The 17220-nt window shown below is 52.6% G+C and overlaps 1 protein-coding gene across 4 annotated transcripts in view; it reads right to left on the bottom strand.

Moving 5' to 3' along the window:
- Positions 1 to 17220, bottom strand: part of TJP3 (tight junction protein 3) — a 44851-nt gene that overhangs the window by 5070 nt on the left and 22561 nt on the right. For all 4 annotated transcript variants that reach the window (XM_025367045.1, XM_025367046.1, XM_025367044.1 and 1 more), the window contains 10 exons: positions 16415 to 16518; positions 13245 to 13404; positions 12728 to 12836; positions 11248 to 11321; positions 10652 to 10718; positions 10266 to 10422; positions 6740 to 6848; positions 6267 to 6504; positions 5355 to 5566; positions 2207 to 2302 (listed from right to left, as the gene is read on the bottom strand). In XM_025367045.1, coding sequence (XP_025222830.1) covers positions 2207 to 2302; positions 5355 to 5566; positions 6267 to 6504; positions 6740 to 6848; positions 10266 to 10422; positions 10652 to 10718; positions 11248 to 11321; positions 12728 to 12836; positions 13245 to 13404; positions 16415 to 16518 — 1326 coding nt within the window. The remainder of the gene's footprint in view (positions 1 to 2206; positions 2303 to 5354; positions 5567 to 6266; positions 6505 to 6739; positions 6849 to 10265; positions 10423 to 10651; positions 10719 to 11247; positions 11322 to 12727; positions 12837 to 13244; positions 13405 to 16414; positions 16519 to 17220) is intronic.

The following is a 17220-nucleotide window of genomic DNA, read 5'->3' as shown; positions in this document are numbered from 1 at the left end:
ACAACCCCACAGGAAGCTCCACTCTTGCCGATATCTGTCTTCTAGGATCTGAGAGGAGCACTGCTTCCTCCAGGAAGCCCTCCTGGATTGTGCAAAGTTTCAGGAAGGAGACACAGCCTGGCATGGAGGAGTTCAAGGAGGGAGACATGACCTCATCCCCTCTTTTTGTTTTGGTTAAAGACGTAAAATCGTCAGGGTGCAGTGGCTCAAGCCTGTAATCCCACCACTTTGGGAGGCCAAGGCGGGTGGATCACCTGAGGTCAAAAGTTCAAGACCAGGCCGGGCGCGGTGGCTCAAGCCTGTAATCCCAGCACTTTGGGAGGCCGAGATGGGCGGATCACGAGGTCAGGAGATCGAGACCATCCTGGCTAACCTAGTGAAACCCCGTCTCTACTAAAAAATACAAAAAACTAGCCGGGCGAGGTGGCGGGCGCCTGTAGTCCCAGCTACTCGGGAGGCTGAGGCAGGAGAATGGCGTGAACCCAGGAGGCGGAGCTTGCAGTGAGCTGAGATCTGGCCACTGCACTCCAGCCTGGGCGACAGAGCGAGACTCCGTCTCAAAAACAAAACAAAACAAAAAAAGTTCAAGACCAGCCTGACCAAACAGCAAAACCCCATCTCTACTAAAAATACAAAAATTAGCCAGGCATGGTGGCACGTGCCTGTAATTCCAGCTACTGGGGGGCTGAGGCAGGGGGATCACTTGAACCTAGGAGCGGAGGTTGCAGTAAGCCAAGATACTGCCACTGCACTCCAGCCTGGGCAACAGAGCAAGACTCCGACTCAAAAAAAAAAAAAAAAACAAAAAAAAACCCCGTAAAATTTGCATCTTTTTTAATTAAAAAAATCTTTTTTCTTTTATAGAAACGTGATTTTGCTATGTTGCCCAGGCTGGTCTCAAACTCCTAGGCTCAAGTCATCCTCACACCTTGGTCTCCCAAAGTGCTGAGTTAAATGTGAGCCACCACACCCAGCCAAAATTTGCAATCTTAACTATTTTTTGTGTTTTGTTTTGAGACAGAGTCTCCCTCTGTCACCCAGGCTGGAGTGCAGTGGTGTGATCTCTGCTCACTGCACCCTCCGCCTCTTGGGTTCAAGCGATTCTCCTGCCTCAGCTTCCTGAGTAGCTGGGATTACAGGCATGTGCCACCACATCCAGCTAATTTTTTGTGTTTTTAATAGAGACGGGATTTCACCATGTTGGCCAGGCTAGTCTTGAATTCCTGACCACTGCGCCCAGCCTCCTAGTCTATCTTGTTTTTCTTTTCTTTTTTTTTTTGACATGAAGTCTCACTCCGTCGCCAGGCTGGAGTGCAGTGGCGTGAGCTCAGCTCACTGCAACCTCTGCCTCACGGGTTCAAGCAATTCTCCTGCCCCAGCCTCCCAAGTAGCTGGGACTATGGGCGCCTGCCGCCACACCTAGCTAATTTTGTATTTTTAGGAGAGACGGGGTTTCACCATGTTAGCCAGGATGGTCTCAATCTCTTGACCTCATGATCCGCCCGCCTCGGCCTCCCAAAGTGCTGGGATTACAGGCGTGAGCCACCGCGCCAGTTGTTTTTATACTTGTTAATTTGGAGTCTTCTCCAGGGACCTTGCCTGTCCTGTTTGCTGCTGTCTCAGAAGATCAATAAATTTCTCTTAAATAACAGGTGGCACTTTGCCTCAACTGGCAATGGCTACCTGGTGAACTGTATTAAGAAGGATGTAGGCTGGGCGCGGTGGCTCACACCTGTAATCCCAGTACTTTGGGAGGCCGAGGCGAGCGGATCACGAGATCAGGAGATCGAGACCATCCTGGCTAACACGGTGAAACCCCGTCTCTACTAAAAAATACAAAAAATTAGCCAGGCGCGGTGGTGGGCGCCTGTAGTCCCAGCTACTCAGGAGGCTGAGGCAGGAGAATAGCGTGAACCCGGGTGGCGGAGCTTGCAGTGAGCCGAGATTGCACCACTGCTCTGCAGCCTGGGCCACAGAGCCAGACTCCATCTCAAAAAAAAAAAAAAAAAAGAAGGATGTGGAGGTTCTATCCAGACAAACGGTGCCAAGATGGATTGAGGCTATCTGGCTTGGGTATTGGAGGGGGCACTGGTGGCCCATCTGCTTCTTATTTGCCGTCATTATTCTGACTCTCCACCCACCCCCCACAAAAAACCAGCCGTGAAACGATTCATCAACGAGGTTTCCAGGGGATCTGGAGTCTCACCCGCGATTTCAAACTGGTCAGGCATCTCAGCAGTCAACTTCTGCATAGCAATGTCGGCCACAGGTCCCAGGATCACCACCGGCCGCTTGAAACTGGCTGAGGGGCAGAGACACAGTGAAAGAATCAGGGTCCCATTTGCGGTTAAAGACAGCTAGTGTGTTGTACAAACCCCTCCACTTCCTTATAGTAAACAGCCTATTTAGCTAGGACCATAGCTGCCCAGCCAAAGACTACATCTCCCAGTATCCCTTGCAGCTAGGATGGCCATGTGACCAAATACTGGCCAAAGGAACACAAGCAGAATTGATGTGTGCATTTCTGGGTTCCGCCTTCAAGGGCAGGAATAAGCCCCTCTCCAGCCTTCATTTCCTTTCTCCCTGGCTGTAGGGTCTCTTTTAGCAGTTGAACCTAGCTAACTCATAGGTCAGGAGACTACAACCTGAGGGCCACATCTGGCCCACAGCATGTGTTTGTAAATAAAGTTTTATCAAAACACAGTGACGGCCATTTCTTTTTTTTTTTTTTTTTTTTTTTTTTTTTTNAGTAATGTTGAGCATTTTTTCATATGTTTTTTGGCCAGTGGTATATCTTTTGTTTTTTTGTTTTTGTTTTTGTTTTTTTTTTTTTTTTGAGACGGAGTCTTGCTCTGTCGCCCAGGCTGGAGTGCAGTGGCCGGATCTCAGCTCACTACAAGCTCCGCCTCCCGGGTTCACGCCATTCTCCTGCCTCAGCCTCCCGAGTAGCTGGGACTACAGGCGCCCGCCACCTCGCCCGGCTAGATTTTTGTAGTTTTTTTTTTTTTTAGTAGAGACGGGGTTTCACCGTGTTAGCCAGGATGGTCTCGATCTCCTGACCTCATGATCCGCCCGTCTCGGCCTCCCAAAGTGCTGGGATTACAGGCTTGAGCCACCGCGCCCGGCCTGTGACGGCCATTTCTTTATGTCCTGTCTATGGCTACCTTTGAGCAGAGCTGAGTAGTTCCGCCAGACTAGCCCACAAAGCCTAAAATAGTTAACTGTGTGATCCTTTGCAGGAAAAGTATGTTGACACCTGGCCTACCAGATACACCGTTTTACCACTGAAGAAACAGCCTCAGAGCATCTTGAGGGGAGAAAAGTGGCAGCCCAGGATCTTTGCAATTTAATCCTTCTCCTTCTCCCTTTCTTTCATTTTATTTACTTTTTTTTTTTGAGATGGAGTCTAGCTCTGTCACCCAGGCTGGAGTGCAGTGGCGCGATCTTGGCTCACTGCAACCTCTGCCTCCCAGGTTCAAGCGATTCTCCTGCCTCAGCCTCCTGAGTAGCTAGGATTACAGGTACACGCCACCTTGCCCAGCTAATTTTTGTATTTTTAGTAGAGACGGGGTTTCACAATGTTGGTCAGGCTGATCTCGAACTCCTGACCTCATGATCTGCCCGCCTTGGCCTCCCAAAGTGCTGGGATTACAGGCATGAGCCACTACGTCCGGCCTATTTACTTATTTTTTTGAGATGGAGTCTCGCTCTGTCGCCCAGGCTGGAGTACAGTGGCGCGATCTCGGCTCACTGCAAACTCCACCTCCCAGGTTCATGCCATTCTTCTGCCTCAGTCTCCCTAGTAGCTGGGACTACAGGCACCCGCCACCACGCTCTGCTAATTTTTTTGTATTTTTAGTAGAGACAGGGTTTCACTGTGTTAAGCCAGGATGGTCTCAACTCCTGACCTCGTGATCCACCCGCCTCAGCCTCCCAAAGTGCTCGGATTACAGGTGTGAGCCACCACGTCCAGCCGACACAAATAGATTTTTAAGGAAAGAACCCCCTTCCTCTCTCCTTCTGTCCCCTAAAATAACCCAAAAGTTTGGGGGTTTTTTTGTATTTTTGGTTTTTTTGAGATGGAGTTTTGCTCTTGTCGCTTAGGCTGGAGTGCAGTGACGTGACCTCGACTCACAACCTCTGCCTCCCAGGTTCAAGCAATTCTCCTGCCTCAGCCTCCCAAACTATCGGGAGGGGACTACAGGCTCCTGCCACCACACCTGGCTAATTTTTTGTATTTTTAGTAGAGATGGGGTTTCACCATGTGGGCCAGGCTGGTCTCGAGCTCCTGACCTCAGGTGATCCACCCGCCTCAGCCTCCCAAACTATTGGGATTACAGGTGTGAGCCACCGCGCCCCGCTGCAAAAGTATTTTTGATAGAAGGAGAATGTGGTTAGAAACATGTCTTTTTTTTTTTTTAAAGATAGTGTCAATCTGCGGCCCAGGCTGGAGTGCAGTGGTGCGATCATAGCTCACTGCAACCTGGACCTCTTGGGCTCAAGCGATCTTCCTGCCTCAGCCTCCCAAGTAGCTGGGACTATAGGTATGCACCACCATGCCCAACTATCTTTTTAAATTTGATGTAGAGGCCGGGCACGTTGGCTCACGCCTGTAATCTCAGCACTAAAAATACAAAAAATTAGCTGGGCGTGGTGATGGTAATCCCAGTTACTTGGGAGGCTGAGGCAGGAGAATAGCTTGAATCAGGGAGGCAGGGGTTGCAGTGAGCTAAGATCACGCTATTGCACTCCAGTCTAAGACAGAACAAGACTCTGTCTAAAATAAAAAATAAAAAAGTAAATAAATAGGCCAGGCGTGGTGGCTCACGCCTGTAATCCCAGCACTTTGGGAGGCCGAGGCAGGTGGATCACGAGGTCAGGAGATCGAGACCATCCTGGCTAGCATGGTGAAACCCTGTCTCTACTAAAAATACATTAAAAAAAACTAGCTGGGCGTGGTGGCAGGCGCCTGTAGTCCCAGCTACACAGGAGGCTGAGGCAGGAGAATGGTGTGAATCCGGGAAGCGGAGCTTGCAGTGAGTGGAGATCACGCCACTGCACTCCAGCCTGGGCAACAGAGCAAGATTCCGTCTCAAAAATAAAAAATAAAATAAAAAGTAAATAAATAAATAGATTTGATGTAGAGATGTAGTCTTGCTTTACTGCCTAGGCTGGTCTGGGACTCCTGGCCTCAAGAGATCCTCCTACCTCAGCCTCCCAAAGTGTCAGGATTATAGGTGTGAGCCACCACACCCGGCCAAGACTGTGCCTTTTAGAGGCTGGATGTGAGGGAACAGGTGCACCAGGACCTCTGTGTGAGGCCTCCCCAGGGCCCCTCCCACCCCAGGCCCCACCTTCTCGAAGCACCACTCGTTCATAGGGCGGGTAGTGGCCCTGTCGGGTCAGAGCTGAGAGGTCCTCGCGGCTCCGCTGACTGGTCTTCTTGGCTCCTCGACGAAGACCCCGCAGCCGCCAGAACTCGGCCCGAGCATTGGAGCCCGCGGAGGAGCCAGGCCCGATTCCCACGGCCCTCTGGGCAGCTTCCAGGCTGGCCAGCTGCTCCGCCCTGGGGAGGAGAGGGGACAGTACTGAGCATTGGGGTCAGCAGCATCACGGCCCCGAAGGTGTCCTCGTCCTACCCCTCGGAGCCTGTGGACGGGCCACTTTGTATGGCAAATGGGACTCTGCAAATGAGATGATGATGATGATGATGATTATTTTGGGTTTTTTTGAGACAAAGTCTTGCTCTGTTGTCCATGCTGGAGTGGGCTGGAGTGCAGTGGCACAATCTCAGCTCACTACAACCTCTGCCTCCTGGGTTCAAGCAATTCTCCTGCCTCAGCCTCCCGAGTAGCTGGGATTACAGGCGCCCGCCACCGTGCCCGGCTAATTTTTTTTTTTTTTTTGAGATGGAGTCTCACTCTGTCGCCCAGGCTGGAGTGCAGTGGCGAGATCTTGGCTCACTGCAAGCTCCGCCTCCCGGGTTCACGCCATTCTCCTGCCTCAGCCTCCCGAGTAGCTGGGACTACAGGCGTCTGTCACCAACCTGGCTTTTTATTTTTCTGTATTTTTAGTAGAGATGGGGTTTCACCGTGTTAGCCAGGATGGTCTCAATCTCCTGACCTCGTGATCCACCCACCTCGGCCTCCCAGAGTGCTGGGATTACAGGCGTGAGCCACCGCGCCTGGCCGATAGCGAGCCCATTTCTAATGGGGAGACTGAGGCTGAAGCAGAAGGGCCCCGCTGCAGGGGTGCGCAGTCCCCACCTGCTCTGGTTGGGAATGACGCCCCGCTCTTGCTCCCGCAGGTCACGACCCATGCGCACCGCCAGCCAGTGGCCTCCTCGCGCGTGGCTCTGCTCGGGGCCCGGGTACAGCGTGTCCAGCACGTGGAAGACATCGCCACGGGTGAAGCCCAGGCCGGATGGTGGGCTGGGCTCCAGCTCAAAGTGAGTGCGGATGTAGAAGGAGTCGCCCACGCGGGACTGCACCATTTTCCAGAAAACTGGGGAGAGCAGAAGGCCGCATGAGCTGCCCGATCTGAGCCCTCCCCTGCGGAGAGTGGGTCTGGCTGGAGGGAACCCACCCAGGAGACTTGGGCACTGTCCCTGCAGGGGCTGGGGAGAGGGATGGAGGGTGCAGAGATGCAGATTCAACCACACCCCTGCACTCGCCACCAGGCCACACAGCCAGGTCCCCCGCCGACACACACAGGCACACCCACATCCACGCGCACTCACTGTCCTGCTTCCGCTGCGTCACCAGCTCCATCTCCTCGCCCGGTGGCAGCCCCAGCAGGAACTGCACCGCCTCCTCCCGTGTCAGGTTCTGGAATGGCACGTCATTCACCTGCCAGAAAGCGGGCACAGCTATAGACCAAGCTCCGGTACCTCCTGGCCGTGCATGAGATCCTGGACCTTCCTCTGGGCAAAACTCAGCCCCAATGGCTTCTAGAGCTGCTTCCAAGGGCCCCGGCAGTTCCCAGAGGGCTTTCTGACTGGGGTATCACCCTACGGCTATGTGATGTGTGACACAGATAGCTGGTGGCATCATAAGGATACAAGGGTTTTGACACAGAAACACGGGCACAGGCACTGCGTTGGCCCTCAGATAACCAAGTCATGGTGGGTTGTCAGTATCAAAACATGGGAACAGAGGTCATGGCATGGAGCTCAGTGGAAACTGTGAAATGCTCAAAAGAATTCAGACGGCCGGGCGCGGTGGCTCACGCCTGTAATCCCAGCACTTTGGGAGGCCGAGGCGGGCGGATCACAAGGTCAGGAGATCGAGACCATGGTGAAACCCTGTCTCTACTAAAAATACAAAAAATGAGCCGGGCGCGGTGGCGGGCGCCTGTAGTTCCAGCTACTCGGGAGGCTGAGGCAGGAGAATGGCGTGAACCCGGGAGGCGGAGCTTGCAGTGAGCCAGGATTGCGCCACTGCACTCCAGCTTGGGCGACAGAGCGAGACTCCGTCTCAAAAAAAAAAAAAAAAAGAATTCAGACATAATCACAGTAGTCACAAGGTCGTGACAGGGACAACAATATATGGACACACAGTGGGTCACAGATGCCTACCATCAGGATCATGACAAGGACAACAATACACGGACGCAGCCAATGGACACAGCCACCTGCTCTCAGGGTCGCGACAGGGACAGCAATATACAGACACAGCCACCTGCTCTCAGAGTCACGACAGGGACAGCAATATACAGACACAGCCACCTGCTCTCAGGGTCATAACAGGGACAGCAATATATGTGCACAGCCTGTGGACACAGACACCTATCTCAGGGTCATGACATGGACAGCAATATACAGACACAGCCACCTGCTCTCAGGGTTGTGACAGGGACAGCAATATATAGACACAGCCACCTGCTCTCAGGGTCACAACAGGGACAGCAATATACAGACACAGCCACCTGCTCTCGGGGTTGTGACATGGACAGCAATACACAGACAGAGCCACCTGCTCTCAGGGTCATGACAGGGAGAGCAATACACAGACATAGCCACCTGCTCTCGGGGTTGTGACATGGACAGCAATATACAGACACAGCCACCTGCTCTCAGGGTTGTGACAGGGACAGCAATATATAGACACAGCCACCTGCTCTCAGGGTCACAACAGGGACAGCAATATACAGACACAGCCACCTGCTCTCGGGGTTGTGACATGGACAGCAATACACAGACAGAGCCACCTGCTCTCAGGGTCATGACAGGGAGAGCAATACACAGACATAGCCACCTGCTCTCGGGGTTGTGACATGGACAGCAATATACAGACACAGCCACCTGCTCTCGGGGTTGTGACATGGACAGCAATATACAGACACAGCCACCTGCTCTCAGAGTCACAACAGGGACGCAATATACAGACACAGCCACCTGCTCTCAGGGTCATGACAGGGACAGCAATATATAGACACAGCCTGTGGGCACAGACACCTACTCTCGGGGTCATGACATGGATGTCAAGGTTAGAATCCCACAAGCAAACTGAGTAGAAATACACTAAAAAATACCATGACCCTCAGGCAACTTGGCATCAAGTTGTCACCCAGCCAGTGGGCTGAGGACATGGAAAGTGGGGAGCTGTGACTCCCTCACGAATCACAACTCACACTGCAAGGTCAAGACACAAACAAGGTCATGAGAGCAAACTGGGGGTGCGACTTGGTGAGTGAACTTGTGGAAGGGACAGGGGAGATAGCCTGGGGATGAGATGAGGCAAGGACAGAGATGGGGGGATGATGAAGGGCTGGAGGTAGTTATGACACTGTTATGAAGGCAGGACCCAAGCAAGGTCACAACACAGACATAGGGGGTGGTGGCACAGAAAATGACTGTACATGGACATGGAGATCATACGAGAATGATCCGTGACCTGACCACACGATTAGGACATACGAGACGGTCATGACGCAGTCAACACAGCCACGTCAGGAACAAGAGGATTGTGACCCAGACAAGGTCATGACATAGGCAATGAGGTTATGGCCCAGACAAAGTCCTGATGTTGATAACAAGGAGACTGTGACATTGATAACAAGGTTGTCACATGGACAAGGTCATATGACATGAACAAGAAGATTGTGGCCGGGCGCGGTGGCTCACGCCTGTAATCCCAGCACTTTGGGAGGCCGAGGGGGGTGCATCACAAGGTCAGGAGATTGAGACCACGGTGAAACCCCGTCTCTACAAAAAATACAAAAAATTAGCCGGGCACGGTGGCGGGCGCCTGTAGTCCCAGCTACTCAGGAGGCTGAGGCAGGAGAATGGCGTGAACCCGGGAGGCGGAGCTTGCAGTGAGCCGAGATCACGCCACTGCATTCCGGCCTGGGCAACAGAGCGAGACTCTGTCTCAAAAAAAAAAAAAAAAAGAAGATTGTAACCCAGGATGGGCACAGTGGCCCACACCTGTAATCCCAGCACTTTGGGAGGCTGAGGTGGGTGGATCACTTGAGGCCAGGAGTTCAAGACCAGCCCGGCCAACATGGTGAAACCCCATCTCTACTAAAAATACAAAAATTAGCTGGGCATGGTGGCGCACACCTGTAATCCCAGCTACTTGGGAGGCTGAGGCAGGATGATCCCTTGAACCCGGGAGGCGGAGGTTGTAGTGAGCCGAGATCACACCACTGCACTCCAGCCTGGGTGTCAGAGCAAGACTCCATCTCAAAAAAAAAAAAGTTAGCCAGGCGCAGTGGCTTATGCCTGTAATCTCAGCTACTTGGGAAGCTGAGGCAGGTGGATCACCTGAGGTCAGGAGTTTGAGACCAGCCTGGCCAATATGGCGAAAACTCATCTCTACTAAAAATATAAAAATCAGCCAGGCGTGGTGGTGGGCACCTGTAATCCCAGCTACTTAGGAGGTGAGGCAGAAGAATCGCTTGAACCTGGCAGGCAGAGGTTGTGGTGAGCCGAGATCGCACCACTGCACTGCAGCCTGGGCAACAAGAGCAAAACTCCGTCTCAAAAACAAATGAACAAAAAAGATGAACCCGGATACGGTCAAGGCACAGACAAGGAGGTTGTGACTGGACAATGACGTCATGACCTGGAAGATAAGGTCGTGACATCAGCCAGATCGTGACACAGCGAAGGGGATATTAAAATGTTGAAATACACATCTAGGGTCTCAACAGTCCCCAGGGTGGACCCAAGGGGAGGACCCACAAGTTGTAGCAAACAAGGGCAGGACCTAGCACACGACACGCCCATGACCGGTGGGGCTGGCCGGCTGCCCCGGTAGTACCTGCAAGATCTGATCTCCCTCCTGGATGCCCTGTCCATCAGCCGGGCTGCCCGCCTGCACCCCGGACACGAAGATGCCCACGTCATTGCCCCCGGCCAGCCGCAGCCCGATGCTCTTGCCCTTGAGGAAGCGGACCACCCGCGTGTCGGGGCTATACCTGCAAGGGGAGGTAGAGGGGGGGTCAGACCAGAGTGGGCGGACAGGGGGAGGGCTCAGCATTGTCCTTGGGAAAGCCCCCGCCCCCTCCAGGCCTTGGTTTCCCTCAAATCCCCACTTAATTGTCCCACTCAACACAAGGGATACAAGCAGGCAGGACTGCGCTGATGAGGGAGGCAGCCCGGGATGCAGGAGTTTCGAGCGGGTGGGCTTTCTTCTGGCGCACATACCCGCGATCCTCCATGCTCTGGCTGCTGGGCACTCTGTAGATGTCATAGCTGCTTTCCCTGGGCAACTCTGAAAGGGAAAAGCCAGTCTTTCCCCAGCACACTGGCCCAGTCCAGTCTCCAAACCTTTGCTTTATGTCCTCATCCTGGAAGGACCGTCACCCACCTCGAGTCCTTCTCAGGAAACCATGTCTCACCACTTAGGCTCAGGCCAACCTCCCCGGGCTCTGCCTGGCACAGCCTTGCTGTCGGGGATCAGAAATATCAGGAATTGGCCAGGCGCGGTGGCTCATGCCTGTAATCCCAGCACTTTGGGAGGCCAAGGCGGGTGGATCACGAGGTCAGGACTTCAAGACCAGCCTGGCCAAGATGGTGAAACCCCGTCTCTACTAAAAATACAAAAAAATTAGCTGGGCGTGGTGGCGGGCGCCTGTAATCCCAGCTACTCCGGAGGCTGAGGCAGAGAATTGCTTAAACCTGGAGGGGCGGAGGTTTCGGTGAGCTGAGATGGCGCCTCTGCACCCCAGCCTGGGCGACAGAGGGAGACTGTGTCTCAAAAAAGAAGTATCAGGGATGGGGTGCTCAGAGTCACCACCCACCTGCCTGTTGCTCACCTGGTTCTGAGATGGTTCTGGAAGTGACTGAACTTTCCCGCCGAAGCCGGGGGCTCTCCCTGGTGGGGAACACATTGGGAGTGAAGTAGGGGTAGATGTCAAGGGGACATTTTAAAAAGAATTTTAGGCCGGTTGCGGTGGTTCATGCCTGTAATCCTAGCATTTTGGGAGGTCAAGGCGGGTGGATCACCTGAGGTCAGGTGGCCAACAAGGTTAAACCCCGTCTCTACAAAAATACAAAAATTAGGTCGGGCGCGGTGGCTCAAGCCTGTAATCCCAGCACTTTGGGAGGTCGAGACGGGCGGATCATGAGGTCAGGAGATCGAGACCATCCTGGCTAACACGGTGAAACCCCGTCTCTACTTAAAAAATACAAAAAACTAGCCGGGCACGGTGGCGGGCGCCTGTAGTCCCAGCTACTCGGGAGGCTGAGGCAGGAGAATGGCGGAAACCCGGGAGGCGGAGCTTGCAGTGAGCTGCGATCCTGCCACTGCACTCTAGCCTGGGCGACAGAGCCAGACTCCGTCTCAAAAAAAAAAATATAAAAATATATACAAAAATTAGCCAGGCATGATGGTGGGTGTCTGTAATCCCAGCTACGCAGGAGGTTAAGGCAGGATAATTGCCTGAACCCGGGAGGCAGAGGTTGCAGTGAGCCAAGATCACGCCACTGCACTCCAGCCTGGGCGACAGAACGAGACCTTGTCTCCAAAAAAACAAATAAATAAACAAAATAAACAGAATTTTAATTTATCTGGGCTGGGCGTGGTGGCTCACACGTGTAATCCCAGCACTTTGGGAGTCTGAGACAGGCCAAATGCTTGAGCCCAGGAGTTCAAGACCAGCCTGGGCAACATAGCTGGGCAACACAGCCCCCATGTCTACCAAAAATACGAAAATTAGCCAGTCTCACATGACTCAGTCTCAAAACAAATAAATAAATAGAGGAAAAAAAAAATTTTTTTTGAGACGGAGTTTTGCTGTGGTCGCCCAGGCTGGAGTGTAAAGACATGATGTCGGCTCACTGCAAACTCCATTTCCTGGGTTCAAGCGATTCTCCTGCCTCAGCCTCCCAAGCAGCTGGGATTACAGGCACCTGGCACCACGCCGGGCTAATTTTGGTATTTTAGTAGAGACAGGGTTTCACCATGTTGGGCCAGGCTGGTCTCGAACTCCTGTCCTCAGATGATCGACCTTCCTCGGCTTCCCAAAGTGCTGAAATTACAGGCGTGAGCCACCGCTCCCAGCCTAAGGCAGAGTTTGATACTAAGAAGTGGGGTGCTGCTGTAACCAACACCTACAAATGTGGACATGGCTTTGGAACTGGGTAATGGGTAGAGGCTAGAGGTGTTTTGAGGCAGGTGCTAGAAATACAGGACTGCATCCTCAAGGTTACCCCCAGTTGGAAAGCTACGCCCGCATTCCCCTCTCCCTCCCATCGACTATTCTGACGGGTGATACTTACACGGGAGAGTCGGTCTGGCTGGCCTCGGAGCTCCGCTGAGCATGCCGGGGTGGTGGCGGGATGTGGGATGGTGGTGCCTGCGATAGCTCCGAGGTGAGGTCCGAGATGTCTGCAGGGGGAGAGGACATCTCATCAGCCATGGTCACGCCTTCCAGACTGGACCCATTTTACAGAGGGGCATATCAAGACCCCTCTAAACAAAGGGCCCTAGACCAAAGTCAGAAGCTCAGTTAGAATATTCAGCTCTGGAGGTGGGCACGGTGGCTCACGCCTATAATCCCAGCTACCCAGGAGGCTGAGGCATGAGAATCACTTGAACCCAGGAGGCGGAGTTTGCAGTGAGCCAAGATCGCCCCCCTGTACTCCTGACTTTCTGTGTGGCCTTCGGCAAGTTCCTGCCACTCTCTGAGCCTCTAGGGACCAGGCTCACTGGTTTGTCCTTGGCCCTGCCTGGGGCTTCCCGCCTTCCCTGCCGTCCATTCAACCCCCTCCCAGGGCCTATCCTCTGCGTCCTCACCCTCCAACGGCGAGCTGTCGCTGTCACTGACGGCAGGTGGCATGTTCACCAGGAACTGCCCGCGATCTCTCAGCACCAGCAGGCTTAGCTTCCCTTCCGACTTCTCGATCAGTCGCCGGGTGTCACTCAGTGACAGGTTCTGGCTGGACACCCCGTTGATCTGAAAGGGACCAGGAATGAAAGAGAGGAAGTGAGTTAATGAGAGACGGGAGACAGTAGAAACAGTTTGGTGGGGGAACTAGAAACAGACAATTCCCCCAGGGGTTGCTAAAAACAGACACACCCTAAGGAAAACGTTAGAATTGGATTCCTGCTGTGAGTGGAGACCACACCAAGAACTGATCACCAAATTCTAGAAACAGAAAATGTTCCTTAGAACATCCAGGGGTGGGAGACACTGGAGAAAATGAGAAACAGGTTGACTCTCCTTTCTTACCAAAAGTGGAAATTTCTCAGGGGATACTAGGAACAGATGTGAGGGTGACATTATAAACAACTCTAATTGGAGGAGAAGGAGTATCAGATACTTAAAAGATACTAGAAATACCCAATCTTCTGGGACATAACTAGAAGCAGACATCTAGGGCTGGGTGCGGTGGCTCACGCCTGTAATGCCAGCACTTTGGGAGGCAGAGGCAGACGGATCACTTGAGGTCAGGAGTTCGAGACCAGCCTGGCCAACGTGGTGAAACCCTGTCTCTACTAAAAATACAAAAATTAGCCGGGCGTGGTGGTGGGCGCCTGTGGTCCCAGCTACTCAGGAGACTGAGACAGGAGAATCACTTTAACCCGGGAGGCAGAGGTTGCAGTGAGCCAAGATCCCACCACTGCACTCCAGCCTGGGTGACAGAGAAACACTCCATATCAAAAAGGAAAGAAAAAAGAAAGAAAAAAAGAAAGGAAGGAAAAGTCATCTGGAGGTAGATTAGAAACACACAATTCCTAGAAAGAACTTAATGTCAGCCGGGTGCGGTGCCTCATGCCTGTAATCCCAGCACTTTGGGAGGGCGGCCGAGATCGCGCCATTGCACTCCAGCCAGGGTAACAAGAGCAAAACTCCATCTCAAAAAAAAAGAAAGAAAGAACTTAATGTCATCTCCAGTAGCCCCAAAAACCCACTTCTAACATTTTCCCTTGGCAGGTTTATTTTCATTAACCCTGGGGATTGTTGGTTTCTTCTAATTTAGTTTTGTTTTTTTTACCATTTTTTTTTTTTTTTTTTTTTGAGACGGAGTCTCGCCCTGTCGCCCAGGCTGGAGTGCGGTGGGCGGATCTCAGCTCACTGCAAGCTCCGCCTCCTGGGTTCACGCCATTCTCCTGCCTCAGACTCCCGAGTAGCTGGGAATACAGGCATGCACCACCACGCCCGGCTAATTTTTTGTATTTTTAGTAGAGACGGGGTTTCACCGTGTTAGCCAGGATGGTCTCAATCTCCTGACTTTGTGATCCGCCCGTCTCGGCCTCCCAAAGTGTTGGGATTACAGGCGTGAGCCATCGCGCCCGGCCACCTTTTTTTTTTTTTTTTTTAAATAGAGATGGCCATCTTGCTATGTTGCCCAGGTTGGTCTCAAACTTCTGGGCTCAAGCAGTCCTCCTATCTCAGCCTCCTACAGTACTGGGATTACAGGCATAAGCCACCACACCTGGCATTTTATTTATTTATTTATTTATTTATTTATTTATTTATTTTTGAGACAGGGTCTTGCTCTGTCGCCCAGGCTGGAGTGCAGTGGCATCATCACAGCTCAAGATCACTGTAGCCTTAACTTCCCAGGCTCAGGTGATCCTCCCACCTCAGCCTCCAAGTAGCTGGGACCACAGGTGTGTGGCACCACTAATTTTCTTTTTTGTAGAGATGGGGTCTCACTCTGTTGCCCAGGCTGGTCTTGAATTCCTGGGCTCAAGAGATCCTCCTGCCTCGGCCTCCCAAAGTGCTGGGATTATAGGCGTGAGCCACCAGGCCTGGCTCTGGGATTGTAAATTTCTAGTAACCCCCACCAAGTTCTCTATTTCTGGTGTCTGCTGCAGTACACTAGAAACACAGTTGCTCAGGTCACTAGAAACAGATAACTTAGCCAGAAGCGGTGGCTCACGCCTGTAATCCCAACACCTTGGGAGGCCGAGATGGGTGGATTGCCTGAGGTCAGGAGTTCGAGACCAGCCTGGCCAACATGGTGAAACCCCGTGTTTACTAAAAATACAAACATTAGCTGGGTGTGATGGTGGGCACCTGTAATCCCAGCTACTCGGGAGGCTGAGGCAGGAGGATCACTTGAACCTGGGAGGCGGAGGTTGCAGTGAGCCGAGATTGTGCCACTGCACTCCAGCCTGGGCAACAGAGCAAGACTCTGTCTCAAAAAAAAAAATAGAAAAGAAACAGATAACTTTTTAAAGACACTGAAAATAACCAGCTGAAAGCAGTTTGGAAATCAAACACTAGGAGTCACTAGAAACAGATTTTCAGGGGAAGAATCCAGAAAGAAACCATCCTTTAGGGCAGGGCAGCTCCCCCAAACATGGTGACTGGGTCATTAGCATCCAGCCATCTAGGGTAGGTCCAGGAATCAGCTGCCCACATGATTCTCTGATGCACATCAAAGCTAGAGGGTATTAGAAACAGACAACTCCATGAGGATACTAGAAACCGACATTTGGCCATGGATTAGCAGTAGCTGGAGAGAAGGGTGGTTTTTTTGTTTGTTTTTTTTTTGAGATGGAGTCTCGCTCTGTCTCCCAGGCTGGAGTGCAGTGGCGCTCAGCCTCCCAAGTAGCTGAGACTACAGGCACCCGCCATTGTGCCCGGCTAATTTTTTTATATTTTTTTTAGTAGAGACGGGGTTTCACCGTGTTAGCCAGGATGATCTCTGTTAGCGAGGATGATCTCGATCTCCTGACCCCCGTGTTAGCCAGGATGATCTCCATCTCCTGACCTCATGATCCGCCCGCCATGGCTTCCCAAAGTGCTGCAATTACAGGCGTAAGCCACCACGCCTGGCCAGGAAAGGTGGTTTTATGCGTGGCCATCTGCAACCTTTGAGATATGAGCAACAACACTGAAGGTAAATGGTTTGGGGCCCAGCTCTGCTGTCGTTGCTGTATGACTCAGTGGCACTGCCCGTCCCCACCCTGCCTTGGTCTCCCTGCCCATAGGATAAGCAGCCCGGCCTCACCTGTAGAATGAGATCTCCTTCATGCAGCCCACCGTGCCGGGCAGCCAGGCCCGAATCTGTAATGTGCTTGATGAAGATCTGACTGCCCAGCTTGACACCGAACTCTGTAAGGGGGGAGGAGGGAAACTGAGGCAGGACTCTGGAAACGGGTGCCTGGGGGCATTCTCCTGTTGCAAGGACAGAGTCCAGGTGTGGGCCCTCCCTTCCTAACACTTTGATGGCATCATAATGAGAACGGCGATGTCGCCTGTGGGATCTAAGATCTGAAAGTGTCAATGACATCTCCAGAGGGCGGGGACACCACGTCACCTGCCGCTCGTGATGTTGCCATGCCCAGGCTAAGGGTATGATATTGCTCCTGACATCATAATTGTTTCCATTTTTATTTTTTATTTTATTTTATTTTTTTTTTGAGACGGAGTCTCGCTCTGTCACCCAGGCTGGAGTGCAGTGGCCGGATCTGAGCTCACTGCAAGCTCCACCTCCCGGGTTTACACCATTCTCCTGCCTCAGCCTCCCGAGTAGCTGGGACTACAGGCGCCCGCCACTTCGCCCGGCTAATTTTTGTATTTTTTAGTAGAGACGGGGTTTCACCTGGTTAGCCAGGACGGTCTCGATCTCCTGACCTCGTGATCTGCCCGTCTCGGCCTCCCAAAGTGCTGGGATTACAGGCTTGAGCCACCACGCCCGGCCTATTTTTTATTTTTTAATTTTTTTCGAGAATGAGTCTCACTGTTATCACCTGGGCTGGAGTGCAGTGGCGAAATCTCGGTTCACTGCAACCTCCGCCTCCCGGGTTTAAGCAA

The sequence above is a fragment of the Theropithecus gelada genome, chromosome 19 (assembly GCF_003255815.1).
Source record: "Theropithecus gelada isolate Dixy chromosome 19, Tgel_1.0, whole genome shotgun sequence".
NCBI lineage: Eukaryota > Metazoa > Chordata > Mammalia > Primates > Cercopithecidae > Theropithecus > Theropithecus gelada.
The sequence above is the reverse complement of the archived record's forward strand: the minus strand, read 5'-3'. Positions and strand labels throughout refer to the sequence as shown.